Below are 22,038 nucleotides of genomic sequence, written 5' to 3'. Positions count from 1 at the left end.
AAAGATTGGAATTTAAGACCTAAATGACACATTACAAAAAAAATATTAAAATCAAAGAAATTCTGAAAAAAACTTTTTATTTCAATGAATTCAGTCATTGAAAAAGCATTACATTATCACATTAGTAACCTAATTTCATTTAATTCAGCGCTAAGTACTAGGGGTGGTGGGGGGAAATCGATTCACATATGAATCGCGATTCAGTCTTCTAGCATTTCACAATTTTTTTTTGTAAGCATATATTGAATCGCAATTTGATTAAAAATCGTGAATCTATTTTTTATCGAATTGTGACCCCAAGAATCAAATCGTGAGGTACCAAAAGATTCCCACCCCTAATAAACGGTAAGCTGTACATTTCTGTTTAATATTTGAAGAAATAAGTCTATTCAAGAAAAGTATTGTCACTGTATTCTTATTCTGAGTTCTATAGAAGTCGTTCAGCAAACTTTCACTTGTTTTGTAAGTATGATTAGAAGGCAGAGTATTCTGTTTTAGAACTTGGCATTAGCAGAAACAACGTACGTTGTCCTTTGGCATTTAGAAGTGTCATAAGGGCAATTAGACCATCTTGTAGAAAGTAACTTTGCAGGAAACCTCTGTGGCTCAGTGGGTAAGCATGTGTACCATTGAGTCTACTGCCAAACACAGTACCCCTGGTTCAAATCTAGCTCAAACCAATTGATAAATCATTAAACTGATATCAGTTAAGTAATATATATGTTATATGATATATAAATGTATCGACCCCCGCAACCTGTTGTTTTTACCTCTTTGGGGGGGGGGTCCAAGTCTTAATTAGGGGGGTAAAACCCCCCTCCCCCCAAGCCCCCTATAATTCGAACCCTGGACTCTAGAGCTCCGCTTTATAGGCTACGACAATACTTTTTTGCTACTTTGAAATAACTTTCTGCGGCTAGCGTTTCTGGAAATTAACGAGGGTAAAACCTTTTTTTAGACCTGACTAAATGATATATAAGACCTTGGATGAAAATCTGACAACTTTTAAGACATTTTATGGAATAAAATTTCAGAAGTTCCGAATTTTTGACTTTTTGACCCCGCGGGAACCCTGCAACTAGATAGGGAGAAAAGACTCAGGATACTGGGCTGAAAAAGTTGTTTCCATTTTATTTACATAGTTTCATGTGATTAAAAAAGCTTCAGTCATTTGAAAGAAGGACAAAGAATGCCTGGGCACTGGTTAATAACAATACAAAGTTATTACAAATGCAAAAAATATGACTAGACTACAGTACTTTATTTTAGATATCCTATAACAGTGTCAGCACATAAAGAGGAGATATCTTGGTATTTCCCCCTGCTGGTGTGAAAACATGGAGAATGTAGTTGTGTCAGCCATAAAAAACAGCTGAATTTTGTGTGACTGGACAACTGACACACCATTGCCATCTAGTAGTCCACAGGATGTACTGCCATTACTGGAGGTGCAGTGAATTACAAGGCTCTTTGATGAAGAGTGAAGATCAAAAATACACTGTAGTCTACTCGTTTATCTGTTTATTACAGAAATGCATGCCTATGAAAGAAAATCTATTAGTTTGTTCTTTCTAAAGCCTCGATAGACAAAATATATATATTCTCAACTTTTTGTAAGAAATAACTTTTCCTGGGAAACCATATGTGACTTGTATATAAAAAACTGCTTTTGGACGTGAAATGGTACACAAATAGGATTCGAATAAATACCTGTATGCAGTGATGAAAGACACAGCATCCCAAATTTGACATCAAAACAACTTACACAAAAGCAGTTGTGTTTGCAACTGTAAGCAACCATAATGATGTTTGATAATTGGGTGATAATAGGAGATAATGTCCCCTAAAACAAAGAATTTTCTTAATGACCTGTCTTAGCCCACTAACCAGTATGTTTGTGGATGACAAAATTCATCAACCATTCACCAAAAACCTGGTGTGTTAGTCTTCACGGAATGCTCAGAATGTCTTGGTGAGAACAGAAGAGTGACATAGAAAACACCAAAGTATAACATTCTAAACAGTCTTCAAAAAAACAAAAACGAATCACCCTCCAACGAGAAACAAGTCCCTGATGTCTCCAACCAGATCCAGAGTCTGCCCCCTCTCCTCCGCACCCTGACGGAGGACGGCTCAGATGAGCAGGGAAGGGGTGGGCTTCTTGCCCGGCCATGCTTCTTTGGCGTACTTTTTCTTCCGTGGCTCGTTGAGGGCATCGGGGGGATAGGGGCCTGTGACCGGGGTGGGGTTGAGAGTGACAGGGGGCTGGGGGGCCTCTGGGGCCAGGTCCACCTCCGGGGCTGGATTGGGGAAGGGCAGTGGAAGCCCCCCCAGGATGGTGGCTGCCCCTGGGGCTCCGGTAGGATGGTGTTCGTGGCTGCTAGGAGGCAGGTCTCCGTACAGGCCGCCTCCGAAGGTGTAGCTGTGAATGCGTCTCAACGTTACGTCCTCCAGACCCAGTGTGTTCTGGCTGTCCGCTCTCCGTTTCTAGGTTAAACCAAAACAGGAAAGCAGTTAGTGCATTCATATTACATTTATTCAGATGGGTCAGATGACTGAGAGGTTAGGGAATCGGGCTATTAATCAGAAGGTTGCTAGTTCGATTCCCGTGCCAAATTATGTTGTGTCCTTGAGCAAGGAACTTCACCCTACTTGCCTCAGGGGGAATGTCCCTGTACTTACTGTAAGTCGCTCTGGATAAGAGCGTCTGCTAAATGACTAAATGTAAATGTATTAACTGCTCGTATGGATTTTTGGGGGATTAAATAAAGGTTTTACCTTAATGGGAACAACTGCAGTCTGGACCATGTTTCTGAAACGGCCGACTGAAGGGTCTATATCCTCTGTTACAAAAAGAAACAAAAAAACATCCATGTTGTTTTGTACATCACAATAATCAAACAGTCTGAGGCAGCCCATCTCTGTTCCTTTGTTCCGATCTTAAACACCCCATTCTATTAACTGAATGCATATAATAATTTTACAGGTTAATAAACTGAATTGGTCAGTTACAATGTAAGAGTAAAAAAAACTACACCCCCGGGCTGACAACTGATTTTGCTCATTTGGATTAATGAACAACAATAATCATTAGGATACAATTGCCAAGCACTTAGGGGGGAAGAAGGGGTGTACCTGGGTTGATGATGTCATCTTCCTCATTGAAGGTGACCCTTGAGTTCCTCCTCTTCCTCTTGGGCCTCTGGATCTCCAAGTTGCCCTCCTCTATAGGGAGCAGCGAGATCCGCTTGTTGTGGGCCGTGTTAAACTCTGTCAGGTTCTGTCATGAAGAACAAGAGACGCCAAACAGGATTGAAATAAAGGGTATGTCGTGCCGTGATTATATACCGAATGTAATGTATTCACTATAGTATAACTACATTTACATTTAGTCATTTAGCAGACGCTCTTATCCAGAGCGACTTACAGTAAGTACAGGGACATTCCCCCGAGGCAAGTAGGGTGAAGTGCCTTGCCCAAGGACACAACGTCAGTTGGCATGACCGGGAATCGAACTGGAAACCTTCGGATTACTAGTCCGACTCCCTCACCGCTCAGCCACCTGACTCCCTAACTACATCGTCAACATAACACAAAGTACACTTACACCCACCCCCACCGAGTAAATACAACCACGCACCTCTAGCTCAGTTTCTTCTTCTGGTAAACCTAATAGCCCCTTCAGCTCCTCGTCCTCCCCAGCCTTGCCGTCTCCTGCACTGGTGGTCGACTGGCTCTGGGGCTTCTCCCGGATGGTGTAGGTGCGCGTTGAGGCTCCGAAGGACATGGTGGAGTCAATGGGGACCTGCTGAGGCTTGTGGGGCTCCAGGCGGATGTGTCCAAGGAAGGTCCCGTGCGCTAAAGAAGCCAGACGCCCTGATTACGTACGTGTTGAGCTACACGTTGATACATACCACTAGTGCTGTAAGAATTCAAATTGAATCAAAATGGAGTCAACGTGTTTTTCTAGTATTGGTTCTATAAACGTTGGATGAAAATGATAAGATTAGACGCACTGCTGTTGAGGTCGATGAGGAACACCCTCTTCAGATGTTTGTGGTAGACCAAGGCGGCATGAGCCCGGGAGCACGACTGGTGGTCGATGGTGAAGTCGCACATGTCTGGGTTCCTCCCGAACAAGTAGTATTTCTTCTCGTCAATGATCAGTTTCTGTGTGGGCATGTGCATGTCAACGCGTCCCGATCGGAACACAAGCTTGGTGACCCGTACCCCCCCCCCCCCCCCCAACTCCCATTTACAAGAAGTAGAGCTCCATTTGGTATGCGTAGTCGCAGCGATGATCAACGGTGGTCTTGTGTAAGACATATTTGTTATAAACAGGGAGGATTGTTGCATGAAATTACCTCTTGAATCAAGTTATTTGTGGGCAGAAAGGCCTCAAGCCTACCTATCCCCTTAATGTGCCTCTGAGCCATAACTCTAAAGTGCAGCTTTTCACTCAGAGCTTAAATGTCAGGGCTGAATTTTGTGTGGCACCCTTCTGAAATCAGATTTGCCATGGAGTTCAGTCACCAGTGCACATAGCACAGCTGGGCTGAAGGCAGTCTGATCAGTATCTGGTGCGTTTTACTGTAGCTTGGTCACTGACTGGACCGTGGTGAGCTGGCTAACTTATTGCCTTTGGAATATAGCATAGATACACATCAAACGTTTATTTTACAACACAGCTGACTGAGTACAATAAGAGTCGACTCATCCCTGTGGCAGTAGTTTACAATGTTTCTAAACCTCATACTCTTACCTCAACCATTTTGTCTCCTTTCATGACATCCAGGTGGAGCCCAGGAGGTGGTTTGCCTGCCCTACAACAATAATAGATAACATTAGCAACCTTCTTATCCTGGTTTGAAATGCAGTTACGTACAGTCAAAAGAGTGTTCTTTTCTCCAGCACAAGTATGCTCACTTACTAGGTAGTGCTAGTAGTTCTAGTGACCATCACGTTCAATCATAGATACGGCCAACATTATGCATGCACACTAAAACGTATGAACGAGAGTGCCTTATTAATTCAGAATGATGACTCAATAAACAGCTAGTAGATTTAGGCACACATTGGATTGACTACCCTTGAGTGTGTGTGTGCATGCAATATGGGTGACTACCACACAAGCCATACAGAGTTGGCGTTAGCTACTAGCTAGCAATGTGCGAACCCGGATTAGACAAATTACTATTGGAGAAGCCACAATCAAAATCTGAATTCAGAGCTATGCCTCTGATTTATATTCCTGAGCAATTCAAAATTCATAGTTGCATTTTCTCACCATGATGGACAATCAAAAGGAGGGGCAGAAGTGATATCAATCCCACTTGTTTTAGACGCCATCTTGGCTAACAATTCCAGTCGTACAGATTTCTGGGTAATCACAAATGTTGGGGTTTGGGAATTGTAGTTTATGCCAAACAAAATTTGACGACAAAATATCTGTAGTTCTCTTTCATTCCCTTTTGATTGTGTGAACCTATGTGAGATCTGCGGTGAGACAAAACAACGGCTAAATTACTGAAACATAAAGCTATTGTTACAAAGTTACTGTTATTACCATGGGTGATGGTCATATTCATTGAGACAAGGAGTTGTAGTTTTCAGTTAACATAGAAATATTGGCCTATATGTTTAGCCAATCGCTGCACTCTTTATGGATGATTCAGAAAGAGAGAGAGAGAGAGAGAGAGAGAGAGAGAGAGAGAGAGGTGCTTATTTTTAAAGTTGAAACTTTAAGTGAAACTAACCAATAAATGCGTGACATATAATAATGGACAGACCTGATTAATAAGTTTGAGAGTTTTTGCCGGGGCAATCCTTTTTATGGGCATGGCAAACAATAGCTTAATGTGCAATTCAATGAACTTACTTCCTCATGCAAATTGTGGTTTTCAACTGTGAGACAAGTTCCGAGTTCTCACAGTTGAAAACCCCAATTTGCCCGTTTCAGAGACCTTATTCTCAAGGCCTAACTCGTTCGGCAGTGATGGCGACTGTGGGAGCGTCTGCGTCCCTGCAAGAATTTATAGCATCCTTGGACGAAACTTGTCTACCACGAATTCTACAGGTTTGCTCCGGGGTGTATTTCCAAGGTAGGGATATTCAATATAAAACTAAAAGTAGACAAAAATATTATATTCTCACACTTAAACTTCGATCGTCTGATACAACGGCTAACATCAATTTAAAAGATCAAACTGACGTTTATTGTTGAATACACATAGGCTACCCAGATTATAATCTAATTGCTGATAGCCTATACCTACAGGCTATTTTTAATTTCGATATTGCAGGCCTAAATTCCTTGAGTAAACCCACTATTTGGAGAGAAGTAGGCTAGCTTAATAGTAGGGAGCTTAATACTTTATCTTCGACAATAGTTAAATGACGGTCTTGACTTGCACTATAATATTTCTATATGATCGAGTCAACACAATCTACAGTCACAATTATGTTCTTGCGGTTGAGCGATTGTGGGTTGGTACGTGACTTCTGTGTAGGCTACATATTCTTGACACGAGTTGCGGTGTTTGTTTTTTTACAGGATCTGTATATGAGCTTTCGGGGAGTGAAGTGTGTCTGTCTACTGGCGATATAGTGAAAATTATAAGAATACATCTTTTGGCGGTGCACTGTGAGGACATCAGCACCAAAGAAAAGTTTGAGCTGCCCCTTACACATACAGGTAAGAATTAGAGTTTCGACAAAGTCGTTTCAATTTCAGCAATATACTTTAATAAGCCTATTCTGCTGGTGTCATTCTTTCAATATTTTAACATGCATACCCTCACAAAAAAACCTGATCAAGGGCAAATCTGTTCTTAAACCTGGCAGGTCTTTTCAAACTCGTTCCTGAGGAGATGCCGTACAACACAGTGGAAGAGATGGTGAGCCTTAGGCCTGAAGGCTTGAACTCCTGTCTCCCCTTTACCTTCACCAGCCGCTGTGAGCTTACCTTTGAGAACTTCACCTTGGGGGCTGGGAGACGGGTGACAATACTGTCCATGGAGGAGAGGGAAGGGCAGGAGACTCATGTTCGCAGCCTGGTCCAAGGGCAGCAGGGATCCACAGCAGAAGTGCTGGTACCGCTCACCTGCCGTGGAGAGTTTTACGAGTGTGACAGCGACCAGTGCTACACTCTTCAGGAGATCATGTCTTCGCCCCATCTTTGTAGCCGGCGGTTTCGTTTCTGCAAAACCACAATGTGTGGTGGACCTCTTGTCCTTAGTCCCATTTACCAGGTCCATGCTATCATGCACTGTAAGTATAACTTGCTAATCCTTTGCTAATTCCATAATAGGAATCCACACAACATCATAAAAAACTAATGTATATAAATTTTTACACTTCACATGTTATTTTTTTTTTAAAAGTGCATTGCTGCTTAAATATGTTCATACTGTGTGTGTCGTTTACACAACTTGCAAAAATCTACATTCTTTTCACAGTGAGAAAAGACATAGTAAAGTTCCCTTCAACTTTAGAAGTTGATGTGATGGATGTAACAGAGCAAAGCCAGAGCCTCACCTTTGTCAGCCCGTTCACTCTGTCTGAGGTGCACTCCCAGCCCGAAGACACCTTTCCCACCATGGCTGAAATCCTGGAGGGCCCAGAGACCCAGCCTCTATTTCTCTGCAGCTGGCTACCAGAACTCCGCAAGGGTTCCCACCTGGTGCTTCACAGGCGAGGTACATCGCCCATGGTCCTGGCCACCAGCCTGAAGGGTCGGCGGGCACAACAGTTCTTCCTGGTGTCTCAGAACTACGGAGGGAGGTTGCGGCGCCGGCCCAGAGAGTTCAGCTCTGTGTATGAGCTGTACATAGCCCTGACCCACACACCGAGCCTCCTTGTGAGCGTGACCCGGCACTGTGAGGAGGTGGAGGAGGAAGGTATCCCTGCACTCAGTGTTGGGGAGCAGCTGGCGGTGCTGCGGGTTGCGAAGGTGAAGCTGGCCTGCAAAGACCAGATGAAGACGGTGGAGGCCCTGATCTGCAAACGGTCCACAGAGATGGACGAGGACGAGGACGAGGAGGATGAGATCGAGGAGGTCTCTCTACCACTATACATGCAAGGTCACTTTGTGGAGAAAATAACAGACAATAAGAAGAATAAACTCGCGGATCTTTGCCAGAGCAAAGCTTTGCCGTTGGATGTTAAGGTGGTGAACCGTGACGCTGGTATGGAGACGGATCCTCTTATGGGCTTCCCCTCGCTCAGACTTGAGGAAGCTACCCTGGAGCCCACCATCGAAGCCAGCCTACCAGGAAGTCCCGGACAGACCTTTGAGATCCCCATCCGTTGGCTCAACATGTCTCTGTCATTCACCAGTGACCCACTGCCCTGGCCCAGTGGTGAGCCCCCCACGTGTCACCTAGAGACTGTTAAAGAGGTGACAGACTCGTTCTATTATGAGTTTCGCAGGTTAACGACATCAGACGAGCCCCCACCACCACGCCCACCCAAGCGGATACCTGTGCTGGACTCTAAACCTTCTAAGAAAAAAGGAAAATCTCGCTCTGGGGAAAAAGCCAGCAGTGCAACCAAAGACATGGGCAAGTTGAGCCTTGACAGTGACAAGCAAAAGAGGCCACCAGCACATCCACTTCCAGTAAGTTTTACATGAACATCTTTTTTTAGAGCACAAGTCAGTCGTATTTGAATCTCTGGTGACCGCATACAAGTGTGGTTTCAAGTAACAATTCTTATATGTTTACACAGTCAATCCTAAAAGATCACTGCTTCCTCATTTTTGTTTTTCATGGTTTGCAGAAGCACTTATTTTTTTGTAAGGATAACATTGTTGTTCTTTCTGTCACCCTGAAGGACAAACTAAGTGAAAGCCCTCCCCGACTGAACCCTAGGAAACCACTCAAAGCAGCAACAACAGGCAAGGCTAAGCCAAACACATACGTGAAAGTGGACAAGCAGAAGAAAAACGGTATTATTCCCTCCAGTGTTACTACTCCTTCTCACTCACTCACTCACTCACTCACTCACTCACTCACTCAGACAAACCAGCTGATACATGGGACGTCCCTACACACAGTTGCCTGTATGTACAGACTTGTTCATATAGGGAGTCAGATGGCTGAGCGGTTAGGGAATCGGGCTATTAATCAGAAGGTTGCCGGTTCGATTCCCGGCCGTGCAAAATGACATTGTGTCCTTGGGCAAGGCACTTCACCCTACTTGCCTCGGGGGGAATGTCCCTGTACTTACTGTAAGTCACTCTGGATAAGTGTCTGCTAAATGACTAAATGTAAATGTTCAGTATAATTCTGATTGCATAAACTGTAAATTAACGCTTGTTCTTATTCTGCAGTGGATGTATTTGCAGACATCGACAGTGACCATGACTACGAGTCTATGGAAGAGTACGCACACGAGGTAAAAAAAGCGCAAGGGAGTGTCATGTTTCTGTGAGCTGTGCAAAATCACACAAACCGGTTTTAGTTCTAATGTGTTTGGTGTGAACGTGAGAATTGTTAAAGACAAATATTTTCCAGAAGTAGATTTGTATGGCATATCAGATTCATGTTTTATGGCAGTTAAAAAAAAGTGTTATGTATAACTTGTACTGTGTATGCAGCTTGCTTTTTAGTTCTTAACATTTTTTATTGTAAGTAGAAAGGAAAAAAATGATTTATAGCGATGTCACATTATTTAGGACTGCCAAAATGGACATGAAACAGAGAGAATATATATTTTTATGTTGGACCACTGGTCAATGAAACAATCTTTTCAGGTCTCATATTTAAAAATACTCTTTGAGGATATATAGAGTACTAAAACTAGAGATTTTTGTTCCCCATGTTAGTTCCTCATCTTAATCATTTACATACTGAGAAATACTTGTCACCCTTTTTGACAGCATCTTACTAAATAAAATGCACCATCTTTGTATTCAATGAGGTACTGTGCTAATTTTCTGTGCAAATATAATGTATAGAAAAAAAACAGACTTTCTTTTAAGAAAAAGTGCCTTTACTTTAAAGAAAAACAACGTGAGATTATGGACTGCAATGGTTCTAGTTGTATACCACGTTCATTCAATTTACAGCAAGGTTACAGCATGACTCTTATTCTGAAGGAATCTGAAAATGTACTTCTGAGTGGTGTTCAGAGGAAAGAAGAGAACAGTGATGAACCACCCCTGTCTAATTCTCACAAATAACCATTTTGAAACAGGATGTGTGAACAATGGCTTCCACGAAAGGCCGCCTATATATGGCACTATTAACCACAACCATATGCAACTTAATATCAGTAAATTATTTAGATTAGTCCCATAAATGAATACATGCATTTCAGACTCCCATGGCTAATGTATGTACATATATATTTGTGTTTGTAGTTGAGGTTTATAAACTCAAGTCTGATTCCTGCTAGGACTAAGTGTGAGAGTGAAGGCACTAGTCTTCGCTGTCAGTAGATTTGAAGTGGTCCTCATCAATAGTGGAAAATATGTGTCCTTCATTGCTGAGGAACTCCACTGCTTGTCTGCAATGAGAAAGAATGGGGATATAAGGTCAACAGGACAGAAGTATTGCACTGAAAATGTATTTGGGGTAGTGGGGTAGTCAAAGCAAGAAAAAAACCTGGAGAGAGAAAGAGGCGGCAACTTACTTGATAACAGCCAAGCTTATACCACCAAGTCTCTGCTTCAAATCCTGGATGCTGATGCCCTGCGCGTCTTGACAGCTCCTTATCAACCTCAGCACCTTAGCGACGGACACGAACACAACCCTTCATTATGCCAGTTGTAGCCTGTGCTCATCTTCCCACCGTTTACCCTGATCATTGAACGCACCCCTAGTGTGTTACATTTACATTTAATCATTTAGCAGAGGCTCTTATCCAGAGCGACTTACAGTAAGTACAGGGACATTCCCCCGAGGAAAGTAGGGTGAAGTGCCTTGCCCAAGGACACGTCATTTTTCACGGCTGGGAATCGAACCGGCAACCTTCTGATTAATAGCCCAATTCCCTAACCGCTCAGCCATCTGACCCCCCCCCCCCCCGTCGCTGTTGTCACCGACTGTGTGCACTCTCACCTGGTTCTGGCTCGGGCTCAGCCCATTGGCAGACATGTCGCTGGCACCGGAGTACCCTCCTCCCACGCCCCCCATCCCAGGCTTGGATATGGGAATCATGCTGGTATTCATCCCTCCCCCACCACCCATCTGAAACAGATCAAAGAGGGTCACTTTCATTTCACCAACAAACAAAAAAAAACAACACAGGAAACATGTGCAAGTGACTAAAAGGCCATATGACTTTTCTCACTGTTCTCAGTTAAATAGACCACAACGATTATTTGAATTTCACATGGGTAAAATAGACAAGTCGTAGAGCTTCCTGGTGAGTCAAGATCACGATTTGTCTCACCGTAGACTGTGGTTTGCCGAGCAGCATGTGTGCTTGCACAACCTCGAGCATGTGTGACGTGATCTCATTCATGTCCTCAAGGGGTCTCACGTTGAATGCTACTACAGACCTGTGATTCTAATACAGGAAGGGAGGCACATACAGAGTACACCTGTCACTTTGAGAATTGCCTTTTAAATTTACTTTAAACTATCCCCCCCCCATATAATACATTGTCATTTTATCAGACGCTCTTATCCAGAGCGACTTACAGTAAGTACAGGGACATTTACCCGAGGCAAGTAGGGCGAAGTGCCTTGCCCAACACAACGTGATATTGCACGGCTGTGAATCGAACCGGCAACCTTCTAATTAACATATTCTTCTAAGAACATAGTTCTCTATTCTGTTAAAGAGGAACAAAAAGACAGGAAGGCAACCAACCCCCAACTTCCTTTGCCAATCTTGCATATTGGACTAAAGTACTATGACATCAGTGATGATTACCTGGAAGGAGCGTAGGTTTCCAGAGACTTTGACGTAAGTGTTTGGGGGAATGACAGTGCTGTCCACTCCAGGATCCTGATCATTTACACGAAAGAAGATAGTTAACTAGTATCCATGATGGCTCAGACAGAACATCATCAAACACACTCTTTAAAAGAGTTTGTTACGGGTTTCAATATTCCCCTTATCCAACATTTCCTTGGAAAATGATTGTCTGCCAGTGTTGTTGGTGATTGGCTGATCCAAGCACTCATGGTGTCACTAGTAAATTCACACAACCCTCCACACAGGTATTCTCTGAGACCTCATTTTGGGACCCTGGTTACATTTTAGTCATTTAGCAGACGCTCTTATCCAGCGCGACTTACAGTAAGTACAGGGACATTCTCCCCGAGGCAAGTAGGGTGAAGTGCCTTGCCCAAGGACACAACGTCATTTGGCACTGCCCGGGAATCGAACCAACAACCTTATGATTAATATCCTGACTCCCTAACCGCTCAGCCATCTGACTCCCTGTTAAATCTATGCATTTACAGAGTACTCTTTCGTATCACTGAAGTGTTGACCCCTTCATAACAACTGCTCACATTTTAGCCGTTGTGAAAGGGGCAGTACTCACTTCTGTATCCACCCACTGTTTGACGTCCATAGGGGCTCCAGTCATGTCGTCTACTTTGTACTGAATGTTGGTCATGGACTTGTCAGTACTTCTGATGATTCCAACAAAAGTAACCTGCGATGGAAATGGGAAAACTACTAATTAAAGTTGTAGTTGAAAGCTGAAATGCCCCTAAAAGACTAAATTAGTTTGGCGAACAGATGCAGTACAGGTATTTGTTATTTACTATCCTAAAAGCGATTGTATGGGATTGACAAAACAGGTTTTTTTTCTACTTTGAATTCATGCACAGCATCCTAAACATTGTGAAATGCTTTAAGTTACCTGGGCAACTTCCACATCTCCTACTCGGAAGACATCCTCGGCTTGGGCCGCGGACATGAGCTGGGACACCGTGCACGGGACGATCTGCTGGGCACGAGTTCTCTGTGGTCGTGCGCACAATAAAAGTAATACACTAATTATTGTCGGATCAAATCTTAATTCTCCTGGTTCACACTATGAGGATCAACATTGTTTTACACATTAACGTAATAGTAAAAGTTTGAGGGGTTTTTCTCGCAGAATAATGGCCAACGACCGAAAAAGTTATGCTCCTGACCCCTTTCTTCTCTCCTCCCTGGGATGCGGCAGGTGAAGCAAATCCCCCTGGAGACTGACTATATCCACCAGTCATCGTGTTTGTTTCGCTATATCCTCCTATAGGAAAATGAGACCATGTGAATCCTGCTTGAACATTCAATAGACGGGAACAGTAAGCCTGTTAGTTGTCTGAAATAAGTAGTAGCTAAATTAGCTAGCATACTTCTGCTACCAAAAATAACCTCGGCTAATGGCATAAAGAATAAATTAGTAGCCTAGCTTGCTGGTGAGGCTAGCTGGCCAACTAGCGATTGTTCTGTTTGTTATTTGGACAGTTGCCGTAGGATATTTAAGACAGCTCACCTTGATTCCACATGTTAAACCCTTATGTGTTGATAATGATAAAAATGTCTATAACGATGTCGCTAAAGACAACAAAAGAGATTAAACTAAGTAGCTACAGTGGGTCCGCTGTGCAAGGCTTTACTTGTGCAATCCCGCGCGCTGGAAAGTTGACATCGGAGAACGCATGCGTCGTAATGCACTCCCGCGAAATCTACTACCCAATCATACGACGGCGTTATGGCATTTGTTTTGTCATCCCTGTTAGCCCGATTGGGCGGAGTTTGTTGATCCAATTTCAGTATGGCATTGAAACAAATGTGTACTCAGTACACGTTAGTCACGTCGCATTCTTTAAAAAAAATGTCTACACAATTTTATATATTTGAGCATTCGAAGCTGGTAATGTTTTTAAACTTGCACCCCAGGTGTGGGCTTCCCATCAATTTTCAAAAGGCCATCTCGGCAAAAAAAAAACTGTCAAACAATCAAATAGCTTATATTTAGTAAACAAATTATGGTAACGTGTCAAAATGCTTGACCGATCTCTTTACAGTTTAGAAGAGAGAGAAAAGAAACATGTAGTAGGCCTAAATCACGTTGTCAAAAATAACAGGCTTAAATAGGCTATGCATGGGATTTTAAGACGTTAACAGACAACCACCCATTTCGGATATTATCCAACATGAGCGTTTCTTATCTTCCATTTTATGGACTGAGCAAGGTATTTAACTTGGGACATTACTCTCGGAAACGACAAGATAGCGTGTCTTCCCACTACAACCCTGGCTTCCAACTATAAGTGGAGTTTTATCATCTTGCTAGTCAAAGTGTATGATGTGGAAAACTTTGCTTGGTCTCCTCTTCACTTGCACGAAGGTGCTGGCTCTGTCCGGTAAGCTTGCCATGCATCCGCGGAGCCTGTCCCCCGGTAGGCCTACGTCACTATTTGACAAACGTATTTTTTCTCTCTTAATGTTGTCTGAGAATCAAGCTCCATTTTACGTTTACTCTTATTTCCAGGAAACTTTTGGCATATTACAGACCTACATTGGGACCCAACCTTTAACCTCACAGACGATCCCGAAAATGTATGCGCGTCCAGTGGAAAACGGCCTGCTTCCAGTGCTGGCAGATTTGGAGATTATCACTGTGACTCGCCATGGAACCTCATCAACTCCTCAGTGTATGCCATGAAAGATATAATGCCCGACCCGGATTTCATCGTCTGGACAGGGTAGGAAATAAATGTGTGAGAACAGATGTTAGGCTATATGATCAGACAGGCCTAGTGATGTTTACCACATCATGCTGAAATTGAGTCTTACGTTCGCCTTCGTTCGTAAAATAAACTATTTTACTGTTTATCTTAGGTCTTTGTCATGTGAATTTATTGATTTTATACAATACACTCTTTTCACACAGCCTGACATTTGCCTTACAGAGATGACACACCTCATGTACCCAATGAGGATCTAGGAGAGGAGGCGGTCCTACACATTATCGCAAATCTCACCCACATCATAAAGCATGTCTTCCCAAGTAAAGTCTAGTTCCTTATGGTCAAATACCATTTTCTGTTTCATAATTTCAGTGCTTTGATATTGAAATTGTCTGAGGATGCATGAATCTTCATCATTCTCAACTTTCAGAAACCAAAGTATATTCTGCACTGGGCAATCATGATTATCACCCAAAGAGTCAGCTTCCAGCTGTTCAAAACAACATCTATGAAAAGACAGCACAGATGTGGCAGGATTGGTTGGAACCGGAATCGCAAATAACCTTCAGAAAAGGTGGTTCTGTGAAAGCCTGATAATGAGTAAACAATTATATGAATAAGTACACGTTTCAAAAGTCTGACACCAAAACAAATCTCTGTTTGCTTTTATTCCTTGTTTTATCTTTTGTGTTTAGGTGGATATTACACTGAAAAGTTGCTGAATCGTCCAGGTTTCAGGGTTGTGGTACTCAACACTAACCTATACTATGATCAAAACAAGGCAACCCAAGACATGGCAGACCCAGCTAATCAATTCAGCTGGACGGATCAGGTTCTCACAGATGCGGCAAAGAACAGAGAAAAGGTAGGCTACCAACAACAAAGAATCTATAATTTGCGCTCTGTTGTGAGACAAAAAAGATAACATTTACATTTAGTCATTTAGCAGACGCTCTTATCCAGAGCGACTTACAGTAAGTACAGGGACATTCCCCCCGAGGCAAGTAGGGTGAAGTGCCTTGCCCAAGGACACAACGTCATTTGACTCGGCCGGGAATCGAACTGGCAACCTTCAGATTACTAGCCCGACTCCCTCACCGCTCAGCCACCTGACTCCCATGTAGATAAGATATAGTTCAACCAATAAGCCAGAGCTACTGTTGATAAACTTGGCAGATTGCTCCAGGAATGTTTGTCTGAAATACATAACCAGGCACTTTTAACTAGGTTTTACAAGTGTTACGCAACCTCTGGTCTTTCTCTAGGTTTACATCATTGGTCATGTGCCACCGGGCTTTTTTGAGAAGAAACGCAGTAAGCCTTGGTTTAGACCCCACTTCAACAAACGCTACCTAGAGCTTGTTCAGAAGCATCACTCTGTCATCATCGGACAGTTCTTCGGACATCACCACACTGACAGCTTCCACATGTTCTACAGTCCCGATGGTACCGATGCTGCTACACAGACATCACGCTTGGCTTTCAGATATGTTGGGTTTGGCATTCGCTCAGTATCGATCCATTCCATCTGTCTGATATGGACTTCTTGTTTCATGTTGTACAGGATTGTGACTTTATTCAACTTTTCTTTGTTGATTTGGTTCCTTTCTCTTCAGACTCCCCCATTAATGTCATGTTCCTGACCCCCGGGGTCACCCCATGGAAGACGACCCTGCCTGGAGTCGTGGATGGGGCCAACAACCCTGGGATCCGTGTCTTTGAATATGACACCCAAACTCTCCTGGTCAAGGTAAAAAGTGACCCAAAGTGTGTGTGTGTGTGGGGGGGGGGGGGGTCAGATGGCTGAGGTTAGGGAATCGGGCTACCAATCAAAAGGTTGCCGGTTCGATTCCTGGCCGTGCTGAAGGACGTTGTGTCCCTGGGCAAGGCACTTCACCCTACTTGCCTCGGGGGATATGTCCCTGTACTTACTGTAAGTCGCTCTGGATAAGAGCGTCTGCTAAATGACTAAATGTAAATGTAAGTTCTTTCCGTTTCTCTATTTGTTACGCCTAGAATCTCAAAACCATCTAATTGATGCTATTAAATGACGACACTACATCCTTAATTCTAGTTGCATATATTATTTTAAGGTAGTTCTAGTGTAGCGTTTACTTCAGTCTCGGCAACATTTGTCTTCTCCACACGCAGGACATTGTGACGTACTACCTTAACCTGACCCGTGCCAACATAGCCCGGAGCCCCTGGGAGAAGGAGTACAGGCTTACGGAGAGTTTCAGGGTCCCAGACGCCTCCCCCGCCTCCATGCACCGGGTTCTGGACCGCATGGCAAACAGCCACTGCTACCTCCAGAAGTACTACGAGTTCAACTCCGTCAACTACGACCTGGCGGAGTGCGACAGCCACTGTCGCGTCGATCACGTGTGCGCTGCCAGGGAAGTGGACTTTGACAGATACGAGCACTGTCTGGAGAAAGAGGGGGCAGTCTCCATCAGCGCCGCCCTGCTGCCCATCATCACTACGGCGCTCAGTCTGGTCTGGCTTAGCAGCTGAGGGTCTATACAGCCGTGGCCAAAAGTATTGGGAGCGACATACATTTTGTGTTTGCAAAGCTTGCTGGGCCTTGGCATCAAATGACTGCTAACATAATTTCAGTAAGTCATATCATCAGCACAGGGGAAAGTGTGAACTAGTTCTAGCCAGGTGAAATCACTCTCATTCTGATTGGATTTTAAGAGCAGATTGACTGTTGTAAAAGAGGGGACTATTTGCATATATTGAAAATGTTCACCCCCAAAAAACTTGTGATTCCAGTATTCTATAGAATGTAAAAACATTTTCCTCAAATAATGAACCAGAAAACTTGGCAAAACACAACATTTGTCTTTGCCAAAACTTATGGCCACGACTACACACAGAAGGACCTGCACATTGGTCAGCCTTTGGATAGAAACTTATTTTGCATTCCACTCTGATTTGGGAAGCAAAAACATTTTTTAAACAAGTTGTCTGTAATAAATCATGAAATTATGATCACTTTTAAAAATGATAATGAATGTCATATTGAGATATTTATCAATAGAATTGTACATTAGTGTAACAAGCTTATTCTGAACTAAATCCTGTGGCTCATGAACGACTTTCAACACCCTCTGTTTGGTCATGTGTTATGCTTGTAAAAAAAGAGTATTTTTAATTGTTCTCCATAACGGCAAAAAGGGACTCTGTATTGTCAGTGACCTTTACCAAATGTTTATTTTAGTGCTTTGCCAGACTACCATGTGTTACATTTAACTTTGAAATGTCTCTGACAACAAAATTTAAGTGATAACATACAATGCACTTTGAACATCACTATAAAAGGGTAGCAACATATTTATTGCATGTGTGCTTGAGCAACTCATTCTCGCACAATGATGCAGCAATCTTGGGACTGAACTCCCATGAACGTGCCTGTGACCTTGGGACAGGATGCATGGAGGGGCTGGGTCAGGGCCTGGTTCTGGGGCTGGGTCAGGGGCTGGGTCAGGGCCTGGGTCAGGGCCTGGTTCTGGGGCTGGGTCAGGGCCTGGTTCTGGGTCAGGGGCTGGTTCTGGGGCTGGGTCAGGGGCTGGGTCAGGGGCTGGTTCTGGGGCTGGGTCAGGGGCTGGTTCTGGGGCTGGGTCAGGGGCTGTTTCAGGGGCTGGGTCAGGGGCTGGGTCAGGGCCTGGTTCTGGGGCTGGGTCAGGGGCTGGGTCAGGGGCTGGGTCAGGGGCTGGGTCAGGGCCTGGTTCTGGGGCTGGGTCAGGGGCTGTTTCAGGGGCTGGGTCAGGGGCTGGGTCAGGGCCTGGGTCAGGGCCTGGGCCAGGGGCTGGGTCAGGGGCTGGGTCAGGGCCTGGTTCTGGGGCTGGGTCAGGGGCTGTTTCAGGGGCTGGGTCAGGGGCTGGGTCAGGGCCTGGGTCAGGGCCTGGGTCAGGGCCTGGGCCAGGGCTTACATGATCAAGACCTGTTTGACTGAAGTGAACGGCTGCATGGCAGAGTCCAGCGCTTTGTGGAAGTCCGTGAGGCCCACCTCAGAGCAGGCTGGTGCAGACAGCTTCCCCTGGCGGATCATGACACACAACTCCTCCAGCATCCCATGCAAGGCCTCCACATCTAGGGAGAGAACATCAGTTTTTGTCAGAGGACTAGGATGCCTTCACTGTGCGTCAATATGCTAGGCCTGTGTATGTCATTTAGAAGACACCTCTATTAAAACTATCCTAACTCACCTTTAGCATATTGCCTTTTCCACTGAGTGACCCAAAACCCTCGCACCTTCACATTTTTGAAAATAAGAGCACTCTGGAGAAAAAGAAGCAAAATTCATGCAGATGTAATGTGAAACCAATGATGATAGGTCATAGTACCCTGAAGCACCCTGGGGAGGAAGAGGGCTCAGGAGGAAGTTCATGTTTTACCACAGGGACTGTGACTGGCTGCTTAGACATCCCACCATACGTCACCATGGTACCCCCGACCCTGACAACCAGAAAGGAAAAGGGCATTTGTTCTCAAATTTAATCTTTCTGGATCTATGAGCATTGAACTTGCACATCGAAGGAATACCAGAATACTCACTGTAAATTGCGAAGTAGTTCTGTTGCACTCTTGCCCCCAACTCCATTCAATGCTAGTTTAGGTCTAGGGCAGATCTATGAGGTACAGAACAGACATTATGAGTAAAAGATCATGTTTATTCCATCTAAAGTTAGATCATAATGAAAGGTGCGGCGGGTGACCACAGACCTTGAAGAGCTCTTTCAGTTCAGGTCGTCTTAGTGTTTCCTCTTTGATAACATGACTGGCCCCCAGAGCCTTCAGCCTATCAGTGAGCTGTGTGAGGTCTGGTCTGGGGAAATGAGCCAAAGACATTCATTACATTTACATTTAGTCATTTAGCAACCTTCACATTACTAGCCCGATTCCCTAACCGCTCAGCCACCTGACTCCCATCTCTACAAATCTGTTGTAAAAAGTTTAACTTTAACAGACTAGCTGCCAGACCCAGGTAATCATTAGGAAAATAAAACAGCTAATCAATATGCATGTACTTTAACCCTTGTGTTCTCCTCGCGTCGTTCTGACCCATCAGTCATTGTGACCCACCGTCGTATTGCGACAACTTTACCGCATACAAAAACAAAGTGAAGCATTTTCTTTTAACCGTCGGGCTGTCTCAGACCCCCCACATTGCGAAGGTTAAAAGAAAAGTATTTTTATTTGTTTTTGTATTGGGTAAAATTGGGTAAACACAATGATGGTTCGTTATGAACCTTTGGGTCATGTGACCCGAAGGCAGCACGAGGGTTAAGCAGCGTAGGGCGAAAAACTCACAATCAGTGACTAATTGACAGATGTTGGCCCATAACAACTAAGTGAGAGTGGAGGCTACCTGTCTCTGACCACATTAATAGTCTGGATTCCCCTCGCTGCAGCAATCTGAATAACAGCCTGACCAACACCGCTGTTGGCTGCATTCTGGATCACCGAGTCACCTGAGGGGCAGGTGCACAGTCAGTACACAAACACATTTTAGATGCTTCACATGAAGGTATCCAAACATTCTCAGATATATCACAAAGGGTGCAGTCTTCCCTGTGTGTGAAGCTCTGTGTTGCCATGGTGGGCTGAGTGCTCTGTCAAATAGTCTTTGACTGATTGGCAGCTTAATTAAGCAGACAAAGTAATTGAGTAGTATGAGATTAAAAGCACTCAAGAGTACAGACAGCATTGTCTCCTACACACAACGCCAAGCTGCCTGTTACAGGCTGTTTGGGCTGTTTAGCCATTACTCTCTGTTTTTCGTACACACACGCACAGCATTAAAGTGCAGAACGCAGAGAAATGTATTGTTTCCGATTTTCCAAACACACAAGCGAGCTGCAGCTTAAAGTGTTGGTGGTACCTGGTTTGAGGTCTTCAAAGTCAGAGAGCATCCTGTAGGCCGTGCAGGGGTTGACCCCCAGTGTGGCAGCAGATAGAAGGGGGATGTCATTTGGCAGAGAGATCACATCCTTTTCAGCCAGCACTGCCGCTGCCCTCCATGTTCCTGCAATCAGACAGAAACCATCCTAACAGACTGTTCCTTGCCATTAACCACAGTAACATAGTTAGAACTTTGCAGTCCTTGATTATTTGCTGCATTTAGTGTGCACTTTTGTACTTCACTTTATATGAATGTGTCTGCTAAATTAGCGGGGAAAGAAATCATTTGATTTCGTCTAGTCTCGATAGTCTGTGTGTGTGAGAAAGTGATGTATTATTCACCCAATCCAGCATCTCTCGGGATGACCCAGTCTCCTGGTTTGAGGGATTTCACCTGGCTGCCCACCTCCAATACTAAGGCGACCCCCTCGTTGCCCCCTACTGCTGGGAGGTCGGGTAGGATAGCGTAGGTACCTGGGACAGCCAGGACATTGATCAACGTTTAGCTTTCGTTTCCATATGCTGGACCTATACGTCATTTTATTTTGCCTTGTACCTTGAATCATGTTGATATCAGATGGGTTGACTGGCGCTGCCAGTATTTTTACAAGAACACTCTTTTCGTCAATAGATGGGAGATTCATACTCTCCAACCTGACAACCACACAATACAGGTTATGACGCCTCTCATTGAAAGGCTATACCATACAGCCCCACCTGACCAAGATAAAAACATGACATTCTTACTGAACAACTTGGGCAGGGTCTCCGTGAGTTCTGTATACTAAAGCCGCACAGCCCTTAGCTGAAGATCCTGTGGAGTACCCCCTCGCGCTTAACTCCCCGACTATCCTGCATTGCAATGCACGTTGGTATGGAAAGGCAGTTGGGAGGCTTGTGTGCGTCGTCAGTCCACAAACCCATGTTTTTTTCAATAAGGAGCGTATCAGGAGCTTGACCTTCATTTCAAAACATAAAAATGACAAATGCCCTTACGCGTACAATCTCAATGTATTGTTGGCTGAATGAATAGCTCAGACGACACTGTGCGTGGCCATGTTGGATTTACTTTCAACCAAGCAAGCGAATGTAAACAGAATGCTCCCTCTAACGGTTGAACGCAGTACATGCACCCATTTATTTCAGCACTCCACAGTGGAGGTCAGAAAGACAAATAGCAGTCCATCCCAACACATCAGAGAAGACATTTTCAATGTCATTTTCATTTGGCTGGGATTGGAACCTAGTGTTTCATAGACTATGGGTTTGCAAGTAAAAGAACAACCACAACGAAATTGAAATTCAAATTGATTTTATTTAGGAAACTGAGAATATCTTCACATGTTATGCATGCTTCATATCATTTTTTAAACTGAGTAACAAGTCTAACCTATCAGCACAATACACTGAGGTATCTTGACATCACTTGATGTCAAGACTAAATTACCAGATTTAAACATTGATACATTCGTAAGCTATAAAT

General features: G+C 44.0%; 5 protein-coding genes and 1 non-coding gene across 7 annotated transcripts; 2 read left to right on the top strand and 4 right to left on the bottom strand.

The window, feature by feature from the left end:
* Nucleotides 1–1,117: 1,117 nt before the first annotated feature.
* On the bottom strand, nt 1,118–5,367 carry ppp1r8b (protein phosphatase 1, regulatory subunit 8b). 2 transcript variants are annotated; one of them, XM_062465643.1, is made up of 7 exons: nt 5,288–5,367; nt 4,763–4,823; nt 4,017–4,170; nt 3,641–3,858; nt 3,136–3,280; nt 2,779–2,843; nt 1,118–2,487 (listed from the first exon to the last, which is right to left on the bottom strand). In XM_062465643.1, exons 1-7 carry the CDS (start codon nt 5,347–5,349, stop codon nt 2,134–2,136), a joined length of 1,059 nt encoding a protein of 352 aa, XP_062321627.1. In that variant the 5' UTR covers nt 5,350–5,367; the 3' UTR covers nt 1,118–2,133. The 2 variants fall into 2 exon arrangements, with proteins under 2 accessions (XP_062321627.1, XP_062321628.1); XM_062465644.1 differs by lacking the exon at nt 5,288–5,367 and adding an exon at nt 4,931–5,038.
* LOC134024265 (small Cajal body-specific RNA 1) lies at nt 4,418–4,586 on the bottom strand. Its single transcript, XR_009930871.1, has one exon. It is a non-coding gene; the product is annotated as a small Cajal body-specific RNA 1 (non-coding RNA).
* Nucleotides 5,368–5,944: 577 nt separating the features above from the next.
* Nucleotides 5,945–9,912, top strand: themis2 (thymocyte selection associated family member 2). The gene is made up of 6 exons (XM_062465617.1): nt 5,945–6,101; nt 6,554–6,694; nt 6,844–7,269; nt 7,458–8,617; nt 8,833–8,947; nt 9,332–9,912. The coding sequence occupies exons 1-6, from the start codon at nt 5,996–5,998 to the stop codon at nt 9,430–9,432; spliced, it is 2,049 nt and encodes a 682-aa protein (XP_062321601.1). The 5' UTR covers nt 5,945–5,995; the 3' UTR covers nt 9,433–9,912.
* A 43-nt stretch (nt 9,913–9,955) lies between these two features.
* On the bottom strand, nt 9,956–13,611 carry rpa2 (replication protein A2). Its single transcript, XM_062465654.1, has 9 exons — nt 13,448–13,611; nt 13,104–13,201; nt 12,827–12,928; nt 12,503–12,616; nt 11,884–11,958; nt 11,398–11,514; nt 11,064–11,192; nt 10,636–10,730; nt 9,956–10,509 (listed from the first exon to the last, which is right to left on the bottom strand). The coding sequence occupies exons 1-9, from the start codon at nt 13,458–13,460 to the stop codon at nt 10,422–10,424; spliced, it is 831 nt and encodes a 276-aa protein (XP_062321638.1). The 5' UTR covers nt 13,461–13,611; the 3' UTR covers nt 9,956–10,421.
* Nucleotides 13,612–14,332: 721 nt separating this feature from the next.
* On the top strand, nt 14,333–17,397 carry smpdl3b (sphingomyelin phosphodiesterase acid like 3B). Its single transcript, XM_062466212.1, has 8 exons — nt 14,333–14,357; nt 14,450–14,663; nt 14,871–14,968; nt 15,079–15,222; nt 15,344–15,513; nt 15,914–16,094; nt 16,265–16,398; nt 16,800–17,397. The coding sequence occupies exons 1-8, from the start codon at nt 14,333–14,335 to the stop codon at nt 17,160–17,162; spliced, it is 1,329 nt and encodes a 442-aa protein (XP_062322196.1). The 3' UTR covers nt 17,163–17,397.
* Nucleotides 17,398–18,301: 904 nt separating this feature from the next.
* On the bottom strand, nt 18,302–21,646 carry mecr (mitochondrial trans-2-enoyl-CoA reductase). Its single transcript, XM_062465639.1, has 10 exons — nt 21,303–21,646; nt 21,112–21,209; nt 20,898–21,029; nt 20,536–20,679; nt 20,023–20,125; nt 19,377–19,479; nt 19,209–19,282; nt 19,049–19,109; nt 18,860–18,932; nt 18,302–18,743 (listed from the first exon to the last, which is right to left on the bottom strand). Exons 1-10 carry the CDS (start codon nt 21,518–21,520, stop codon nt 18,580–18,582), a joined length of 1,170 nt encoding a protein of 389 aa, XP_062321623.1. The 5' UTR covers nt 21,521–21,646; the 3' UTR covers nt 18,302–18,579.
* Nucleotides 21,647–22,038: the final 392 nt, after the last annotated feature.

Source organism: Osmerus eperlanus, chromosome 7 (genome assembly GCF_963692335.1).
Source record: "Osmerus eperlanus chromosome 7, fOsmEpe2.1, whole genome shotgun sequence".
Lineage (NCBI taxonomy): Eukaryota > Metazoa > Chordata > Actinopteri > Osmeriformes > Osmeridae > Osmerus > Osmerus eperlanus.
Note: the sequence above shows the minus strand (reverse complement) of the source record. Positions and strands in the feature narration are given on the sequence as shown.

Excerpts from the sequence above, each read along its gene's own strand:
- ppp1r8b (XM_062465643.1), bottom strand. The coding sequence starts at position 5,349 with ATGGCGTCTAAAACAAGTGGGATTGATATCACTTCTGCCCCTCCTTTT. Across the intron at positions 4,824-5,287 it reads CCTTTTGATTGTCCATCATG|GGCAGGCAAACCACCTCCTG; the intron begins GTGAGAAAATGC and ends TTATTGTTGTAG. Across the intron at positions 2,488-2,778 it reads CTGCAGTTGTTCCCATTAAG|AAACGGAGAGCGGACAGCCA; the intron begins GTAAAACCTTTA and ends GGTTTAACCTAG.
- themis2 (XM_062465617.1), top strand. The coding sequence starts at position 5,996 with ATGGCGACTGTGGGAGCGTCTGCGTCCCTGCAAGAATTTATAGCATCC. Across the intron at positions 8,618-8,832 it reads CACCAGCACATCCACTTCCA|GACAAACTAAGTGAAAGCCC; the intron begins GTAAGTTTTACA and ends GTCACCCTGAAG. Across the intron at positions 8,948-9,331 it reads GGACAAGCAGAAGAAAAACG|TGGATGTATTTGCAGACATC; the intron begins GTATTATTCCCT and ends CTTATTCTGCAG.
- rpa2 (XM_062465654.1), bottom strand. Across the intron at positions 12,617-12,826 it reads GAGATGTGGAAGTTGCCCAG|GTTACTTTTGTTGGAATCAT; the intron begins GTAACTTAAAGC and ends TTTCCATCGCAG. Across the intron at positions 11,515-11,883 it reads GAAACCTACGCTCCTTCCAG|AATCACAGGTCTGTAGTAGC; the intron begins GTAATCATCACT and ends TTCCTGTATTAG.
- smpdl3b (XM_062466212.1), top strand. The coding sequence starts at position 14,333 with ATGCATCCGCGGAGCCTGTCCCCCG. Across the intron at positions 14,664-14,870 it reads GATTTCATCGTCTGGACAGG|AGATGACACACCTCATGTAC; the intron begins GTAGGAAATAAA and ends TTTGCCTTACAG. Across the intron at positions 14,969-15,078 it reads CATAAAGCATGTCTTCCCAA|AAACCAAAGTATATTCTGCA; the intron begins GTAAAGTCTAGT and ends CTCAACTTTCAG.
- mecr (XM_062465639.1), bottom strand. The coding sequence starts at position 21,520 with ATGAAGGTCAAGCTCCTGATACGCTCCTTATTGAAAAAAACATGGGTT. Across the intron at positions 20,126-20,535 it reads CTTTGAAGACCTCAAACCAG|GTGACTCGGTGATCCAGAAT; the intron begins GTACCACCAACA and ends CCTGCCCCTCAG. Across the intron at positions 19,480-20,022 it reads ATTAATGTGGTCAGAGACAG|ACCAGACCTCACACAGCTCA; the intron begins GTAGCCTCCACT and ends TCATTTCCCCAG.